Source organism: Buceros rhinoceros, unplaced genomic scaffold, assembly GCF_000710305.1.
Source record: "Buceros rhinoceros silvestris isolate BGI_N320 unplaced genomic scaffold, ASM71030v1 scaffold4072, whole genome shotgun sequence".
Taxonomy (NCBI): domain Eukaryota; kingdom Metazoa; phylum Chordata; class Aves; order Bucerotiformes; family Bucerotidae; genus Buceros; species Buceros rhinoceros.
This window is the reverse complement of record NW_010398150.1, coordinates 47,086-55,733: the sequence shown is the minus strand read 5'-3', so window position 1 is coordinate 55,733 and position 8,648 is coordinate 47,086. Positions and strand designations below refer to the sequence as shown.

The 8,648-nt window shown below is 48.6% G+C and overlaps 1 protein-coding gene across 1 annotated transcript in view; it reads left to right on the top strand.

The window, feature by feature from the left end:
• The first annotated feature begins 2,766 nt into the window (after positions 1 to 2,766).
• The window catches only part of ENPP3 (ectonucleotide pyrophosphatase/phosphodiesterase 3), a 37,698-nt gene continuing 31,816 nt past the window's right edge, over positions 2,767 to 8,648 (top strand). Inside the window, exons 1-2 of the mRNA XM_010130966.1 lie at positions 2,767 to 2,883; positions 6,053 to 6,131. Of these exons, the coding sequence (XP_010129268.1) occupies positions 2,767 to 2,883; positions 6,053 to 6,131 (196 nt within the window). The remainder of the gene's footprint in view (positions 2,884 to 6,052; positions 6,132 to 8,648) is intronic.

Sequence of the window (8,648 nt, the reverse complement as noted above, 5' to 3'; positions counted from 1 at the left end):
GGCTTGCTGGAATTACAAGAAAGTTAAAAATTATTCCCGTAGGAAGTCATAAAGGTAGAATAAACTGACAACGCATTTATCTGGAAACATCTGAGGGGACATTGCACACGTACAGCAGTTTCTCGATTAGAAACGAACATTAAACGCCAAACCAGGACGGTTCTATACGCCCGTGGCTCTTGGTGTCCGTTCGACCATGAACCGAAATTCGTCTGGAGCTGGTGACGAGGCACAAACTCGTGTCTACAGCAGAAAGAACGAGGCTGATCATCCAAACCGCGGCTGACAGGGGAAACCGGGTGAAGCCGCTGCCTCTGAGCACAAGAAATAAACGTTTCCAGGCTTGGAAACGTGTGGAGAACAAGGGGCTGTGCCCCTGGTCTGGGCACAGAGAGGGTTGTTGTTGTCACCTCAAACAGCTGTTGTCACTCTGCTGCTGTCTCCTCATGGCACTCGTCTGCTCCTCTTGCTTCTACCTGCTTTAGCCGTGGTGGTGACCGGGCAGTGCTGGGGGCGCGCTGGGCTCGACCATCTCAGAGGTCTTTTCCAACCCAGATGGTTCTGGGAGTTGATGGTCCCACGTCCAGGAGGAGGCACAGCCTGTTCTTAGGGGCAGGGCTGGCACCCGGGTGTCCTGCCCTGGCGCGGAGCCCTGCCAGGCGCTGTGTGTTAGGAACGCAGAGCCACCAGCCTCCCCGAGCGAGGAGGAGAAGCAGCGCCTGCAGGAGGAAGAGCAGACCCTCTTGGTGCAGGGACAGGGAGGGGAATGCCCTTGGCAAGGGGACTGTAAATGTCACTCACTCGGGCAAAAGACGTTTGTTTAAGGATGATAAACATTCCTGAGGAAATGGTTACGATTCGTGGGGTTTCCCCCAGGTGCTGTTCGGTGTGGAAGCTGGGGGATAAATGGCTATGGGGGGTCTGTTGACTGTCCTCTCTGGTTCCTGATGGCCCCAGGGGACTTTCAGCTGCTTTATTTTAGCAGCTTACAGCTGCAGGAACGGCGGTGAAACCCGGCAGTGGCTACAGGACGATGTGTTCAGAGGTGTCGCTCTTCGTTTTGCCAGGGCGCTGGTTAATGTGGACACGGCAGAGAGGTCCCGCCTGTGCTCCTCAGAGCCACCTTCCCCTTCCTGCAGGTGCCAGACGAGCTGCTGGCGAGTGGCTTTGTCTGTACCCCAGCCCTGCTCTTCTGTGGTGTCGGGCACTGAAATTCATGACTCGGTACCTGAGGACAGAAGGGACGACGGGTAACTGATGCGTGGAAGATCTCCGCAATCAAAATCGGTTGTGAGGCAGGAATGTTTATTGTGATTTCAGCTCTACAGAGTTGGGTGCAGCGAGGGTCAGGTACCCTTAAAGGTGCCTGCACACCAAGCTGCAGCACTGGCTTCTTATTTAAAGCAGTAAAGCGTTCACATTCACAGGATTGCTCAACCGCCTGGTACAGATGTATTAGCTTGTCCCGCTCTTGATGTAAATTAGGTCTCCTCCCCTTTGCACATGCGCAGTCTTCTTACATGTTACAGGTCATACAACGTCATGCATCGCATGTCTCATTAACTCGGACTTACTCCTCCCCTGGGAAGAGAAAGTATATTCAACAGTCTGTTAAGCGGGCGCAGTTCGGGGAGGGCTGGTCGTTATCTTGGTCTCCATTGCTCCAGGCCGATTAGGCAATATCTTCCTGCAGAGACAATTCCCCTCCTCTTTATCTTGTCTCAGACAAGGAAGCATCAAGTGATAGGACCCTCTGCCTAAGTCTTCGAGTGATAAGGGGGCGGCTGCGTGAACTTCTCGAGGATGGGACATTCTGCTGCTTCTGATTACTCAGAGCTTCAGGGGCTACTCAAGGGCAGGGCAGTTTGAGCAATTCACAAAAGGCAAAGGCATTTTAGCAAAGCCAACTAAAGGCGAAAGCAGTTCAAATTGTAGCATAGCTAACTAATATTCAAACCTGTGGATATTTTTCTACTTTCCCAACTCACTAGTAGCCTATGAAGGTGCATTTTCATCACAAACAACCCTCCCAGTAATCACCAAACTGGGAACCAAAGAGAATTCAAATTGTCATTGGGTATTGAACTTGGTTTGGCTCTGTACCGTTGGGTTTTAGAGAGTACGTCTATCACCGGTGAAAAAACATGTAACGAGCCAAAAGAAGTGTGTGACAAAGAGGGCTTGAAGCTAAACATGAGGATTTCTCCTGTGATGATGATGATGGTGATGATGATGATGATGATGATGATGATGATGATGATGATGATGATGATGATGATGATGATGATGATAATGGAAGGGCTCTGAAACACAGGTGTGAGCAGAGCAGAGTTAAGCAACTTCTACATTCATATTGGTTTTGTTGAATATATTTAACACTTTCTTTCAAGAGAACAAACTCCCTGCATGCCAAGCTTTTAACCAAATAGCTGAGTACTTGAATTTGTGTGGGTTTTGTATTTAACTGCTTAGCAACGTATTAGTCCTCATCTCCAGTTTACCTAATGCTGTCCTTATCTTGAAATGTGACAGGTCCTCTGTCGGCAGAAAATGCTTTCCAGCCTTTGACCTTTCCGAGTCCAGCGTACTTTTCCTGCTTGCTTTGGCTGCAAACCTATCAGTGAAGCCAAAGCCGGGATCTCATAAAAACCCTAAGAACAAAGTACAGGCATTCGTGAAGCGGGAGCAACATCGTAGTCACGGCTAACCCAGCTGGGGAGGCTGAGCAACGCAGCGAACGCGCAGCCACGGGCAGCGCTGGGCGGGATGGAGCTTCAGGATGATACCACCGAGCAGTGCGGCAGATGTTCGGATGCGGTGGCTTTAAAACCAGCGGAATACGTGGAGAAAAAAGCCCTCTTGAAATACAAGGTCGTCTGTGCTGTAAGTAGGCGCCCGTCTTCAGGGCTGCTCTTTCTAACAGTTCGTGGATCTGCAGAGTGTGTGGGAGGTTCGTTGTATCGGTGTAATCCTTCAGGGCAGTGAACTGGTGCCTCAGTTTTACTGCATGAGTGCACTTGCTTCACTGGCAGGTTTCTAAAGTTGTTCAGGTACTTATCAAGTGAATTTGGGTTTTTTCCCGGCAGTTAACTGCACTTTTTATTTTACCTCGATAACCTGACAGGTCTTTTGCACAGCAAAGATGTTGCTCCAGTACTTTAAAACAAACATGTTCGTGGCCAAAGCAGCGGCAGTTCCTTTTTTCTGACTTTTTGAACTTTGCATTTGTCTTGAACAAAACAGAACATGCAGGCAAGGCGTTGGTGAAAAACACTCAGGAAGCAAGGCATGGGGAGAGACAAATGACCCGTTTCCTACAGCATTATCAGTCCTACACCTCAAATATCCTGTCAACAGCTCACCTAGGGCTTCAAGTCATGCAGCTTCCTTGTAAAAATAACAGCTGCAGGGGGGTTGTCATGAATTTAAATGTTTTCCTGTAGCCAATGCACAGTTTTAAGCCTCTGTTTGTGACCACAGAAGAAACAAACATCAAGTATTTATATGTATGTCTGTATGCTTGACAATCTGTGAATTGAAATTCAGAGGAAGTGACGGGTACTGACTGTGGAAAGACTTGAAACTTAATTTTGAGAACAGCCCTCTGAAAAAGAGAGTCAAGTTCTGACACTCTTCAGCACTATGTCATCGGAACGACTTCATAGAGCACAGCTTCCCATTTAATGCTGCATCGTGCAAGAATTGCAGAAAATACGAGGGAGAAAATTGGAAATGGAGGAAAAAAAGGTCAAGTAAAAAAATAAAGTCAAGTAAAAGACTTTTTTTCCCTAAGTCTTCTATAAAAATAAATGAATCATGAGAAACAATGCAGGAAAGACGCCTGAATATGAAGGAAAGGCGATTATACTTGCAGAGGTACCTGGAAGCATAAAGTGAGACATTTAAGTACTCTAAAACTCTTTCAATCCACTAGTTTTAAAATGCCAGCCTGTACGAAAAAACAAATCTAAGTATTGGAGGTGTGACTGTTAATATTCTACACCATTTATCTGTGGATTTGATCAACTATGTGCACAAAGTCCTTCCTTGGCATCTTTTCCCTGCAAGCTTGGGCAGAGAATTGTGTACTCCCAAAGAGAAGTCGCACTGCTAAGTCCTCCAGAGAGCAGAGCGTGTGCATTAGGAACAACCTTCTCAAGCCCGCGTGGCTGTAGTCCTGAATTCGGACACAGGATTTAGCGGTGGAAAGTCTGAGGGTTTCAGTAGGTGCTACCAGTGTTGCTTCACCTGAAGGATGAACGTCCCCAAATCCAGGGTCCTTGTGTAAACGCTGCAATAAATGCAGCATCTCATCCCTACACCTGCCATGGGCGTTTGGGGGTTGCTGCGGCTCCCGTTGTTGCAGCAGCGGGGATGTTTGCCGCTGGAGTGGCTGTACTTTGGATTTAGTATCACCTATTTATTTCAACTGCAAATGGGAGTTTTAGTGAGAATGGAGGGTAAAACCACAGTGACCCTTCAGGTGAAGAGGGTGTGCCCCACGACTGGACAACCACACCTGGGGACTGTGGAGCCCTCCCTGCTGCCACCTTTCTGCCCAGCCCTGTGTCCTGCCAGGCAGGACAGGCGGTGACAAGGACCGCAGGGTGTTTTTGAGAGCAAGAGTGGGTGACCAGTAGCAGGACGGTGTACGTGCACTCATCCTACCCACACGTACAGTTTTTCTCAGCTCCTTGTAACTGCTCAGTTAAGAGGCTCCACTGTAGTAATACTGAGCACGAGAAATACAGGGACCTGCTGGAGAGGGGCCAGAGGAGCCACAAGAGAGATGCGAGGGCTGGAACCCCTCTGCTGGGAGGCCAGGGGAGAGAGCTGGGGGGGCTCAGCCTGCAGCGGAGAAGGCTCCGGGGAGCGGTCTTCCAGTCCTTAAAGGGGCTGTCAGAAAATTGGGGACAGACTTTTCAGCAGGGGCTGTTGGGACAGGGCAAGGGGGGATGGTTTAAACTGAAAGAGGGAGATTTAGACTAGATATAAGGAAGAAATGTTTTAGAAATGAGCACGGTGAGACCCTGGCCCAGGTTGTCCCGAGAGGTGGGAGCAGCCCCATGGCTGGCCCCATCCCAGGTCAGGTTGGCCCTTGGGGCTCTGAGCCCCCTGCTCTGGGTGCAGATGTCCCTGCTCCCTGCAGGGGGTTGCGCTGGGTGAGCTTCGAAGGTCCCTCCCCACCCAAAGCACTCTAAGATTCTGTGAGAATAAGCCTCTCTCAGTTCTATTTTGTTTTGAATCTTAGTATTTTCTAGTGCCTGATGGTTCCTGGAAATGGTGGGAGACAAGAAAAGGCCCTGAGGCAGAAATGAGAAGTCAGCTGGGCAGTTTATGGTGCTGTGCATCTGCTGCATATGCTTCCTGTGATATGCAGCTCTTCCCCATTGTTGCTGGAGTGAAGAGGAAAGTGCAGGCGCTGTGAACTGCTCCGAGAGGGCTGTCACGTTTCCTTTCCGCCAGGACACATGGCCCTTCGTCTCGAGAGTCTGATAAGCTGACGGAGGCTGCCTCAGCCCTTCCCCAGCTTCCCAAGAGTTGTGCTGCTTTCTGTGATGCGGCTCCCTTGGCTGTTTGTCCCTCTCCATTTTCCTCCAGCCTCACCAGTGGGGGGTCTTAGTACGACAAACTGGCATGTGGATGAAAATTTGACGCTTGCAGCCTCAGTCCAGCTGAGTCTCTTAAGAAACCCCCGTGAGCACTTCAGGAAAATACAGAAACTAAGTAAGAGGAATTTCCTTCTCTTTACACAGACAAAGAATTTGCAGAACACAGATTACGTCCTCCCGTCTTTTCCCCAGCAGAGACTTCCCGCACAGGGCTGGCCGTAGGTGAAAAGTGCGGCATGCAGGTGTTGGCCTCTCCGCAGGTCACGAGATCATTGTTCTTGTGCCTTTCCTACCTCCGGGCTCAGAACGTCTCCAATCTTCTTGGTGAACAGGTTCAGAGGAATGATTGGTTCCTAAGAAATCACACACTCACAGGAACAAAAATGACACAGCTGATTTCTAATGAACCCAACTTGGATTTCCCTGTTTCCATGTGACAGGTTCTGCTGTGTGCTTTGGTGGTTGTATCCCTGGGACTAGGCTTAGGACTAGGACTGAACCGTGGAGACCAGGAGCAAGGTACGTTTATGATGCTTTCAGCATAATTACCACTGGAGCTCGAGCTGTAAAGCAGAGGCTCTTTTATAGCGTAACGTAAATGTTCTGTGAAAACTCATCATCTGTGAAAATAAGTCATCTGTTTTTCAAGTTGGATGGTCTAAAAATCAAACACTCACAATCTTTACTTTAAAACCGGCTGAGTGCCTTGCCTCTCTTTCCAGAAGTGTTAAGCCTAGCTTACAACAGGTTTGGAAGTTTTACTGTATCAATACTTCTAGGAAATTCGAGATAGGAGTTACCTTGTTACATCCAATACCTTGACATTATTTAAGCGATAAGTCTTGTAGAAGAGATATCGTTGGACCGTCTTCGGCACATGTTGAAACTGCTTATGAGTTTTCCCTGAAAACTTCATTTTCCATGAAGCCATGGCAAAAAGGGGTAACGGTTTGATTGGGTGGAACGTTGTTTTTTAATTAGAAAACCAAAGCCGCATTTTGATGGCAGGAGGTCAAGCCAGATGACAAAAAGACACACACCACATGGTGAGTTAAATAAAACAGTTCCTTTAGAATCAAATCCATAGTCATCTCATACTGGAGGAGGTCAAGGAAGCACAGGCTCTTTCTCCTTCCTAACCCATGCATACTGATCTTGTCTGCCTACTTATTCATCAAGTCTTGGCTCCTTCTGAGATCCTTCAATACCGTGAGCCTAGCAAATAGGGTGGGCTGGCCCTGCAGTGGCTTTTTGAGGACATGTAGACTGCATTACAGCTTCTGTGTAAAATACGCAGGTGCCCACAGCTTGAATCCTCACCGACAGTTACCTGAGCCACTTGGTCATAGTTGTAGCAAGTGAAAGATGGCACCAAACCAGCATTTTGGAGCCTCTGATGGTGGGTGTTACACAGCAGCCCTAAACAGGGTCTAACTGATCGGTGCTTTCAGAACCAGACCTTCCTGGGAAAGGTGGCTTAGCAACACACGGTACTACACCGCGGAGTGGGAGGAGAAGCCTCGGCCGGGAGCTTTGGGAACTTGCACTTGTTAGGAGGGCACTGCGAAAGGGTGTTGCTGGTCCGGAACAAAAGGAGTTGTGGTTGAGATGGGTGCTGGGGGTTTGTGGTCTCCTGGAAAGGAGTCAGGAGGACCTGACTAATAAAAATTAGCTCAGAGTTTGCTTTTGGTGATAGTATAATTGACTCTATTTATATACTCCAGGTAAACTTCCTTATAGCTCCTGTAATTGTGCTGACTATTTCAAATAGAAGTTAGTGAAATACTGAATGCCTGACCTCACACATTTACGTGAATATTGTAAAGAAATTGGAAGCACAGTTTGCACATTATGAGGGGTATGAACAGTTCCATTACAGAGGAAAAGGTTTGTACTTTTGTAATTTTTCTGACTTAGACTCACCATTCCACATCATTTTAAATCATGTAGACCATCTGAGTTGCTCAAAAGCCAATGGATAAAGGAAAAATTAAAGGAAATACTCTAAACCTCAGCCGAAAAAGCACGGGAAGACCATTCGCGTATGTTAATGTGCATTTGTTAAAAATCATAGCTCTTTCCTGACTGAACCAATTCCAGTCATAAAACACTTCACTGCTGTTACTTCCTTCCATCCCTACTTTTGACGGATCCGTTTATGCTCATTACACATCTTGTTTCTCTAATTACCTGCAAAGCTTTCTTGCATTGAAGAGTAGTTGTTGCTGCAAGCACTTGAGGTGCGAGGTACAACATGAGAACTTCCCACGTGTGCAACAAGCTGGGCTACCCTGGAAAAACACCACTTCAGCCCTACAGGCTCTCCACGCAGAGGGTATTCAAGCCCAAACTTTGTAGACAGTGCAGCCTGCAAAGCATGAACCTTTGGGTAACTATCACAGAACGGCCCCAGCAGATCTGAGTAGTTCCACCTATCCCTGTCTGACGAGTGAGTGGACAAGGAAGCTGGAAATGCAGCTGCTCAGAGTGGTTCCAACAGTATTTCTGCAGCACAGAGCAAGAGGACACAAGGCTTGTCCTTGTGGAGGCCAGTGTGGAGCTGTGAGCTATGTTTGCAGGTTTAGGGCTGTCCTGGGGTGTTCTGGGGAGAGCCAGAGCTCTCCCTTCGCCCTGCATGAAGGTGTCAGAGCTGGGGGGGGGAAATACATTTGGACCCTTTTCTTTCTTTTGATCAAAACAATGAAACCCGCAGATTTTTAAGGGCCGTTGTAACAAATAAGTGGGAGGAGTACGGTCAGAGTCCCAAGTGCACTAATAAGACCTGCTCAGTCCCTCAGGGCTGTCCCCATCTCAGCCCCCTGCACCAGTGATGCCTCAGCCTGGCTGGTCTCCAGCTCCACAGCCGTGCCCTGCATGGCCACGGGCCCCCTCCTCCTGCTGGGCGGGTGGGACACCTGGGCATCACCTTCTGTGCCACCAGTGCCCGGGAGACCTGCTGCAGGAGCAGCCCTGCCCGGGCTCTGGTGAGCATGGCCCGGACAGCCACAAGCAACTTCCATGTCCAGAGACTTCCGA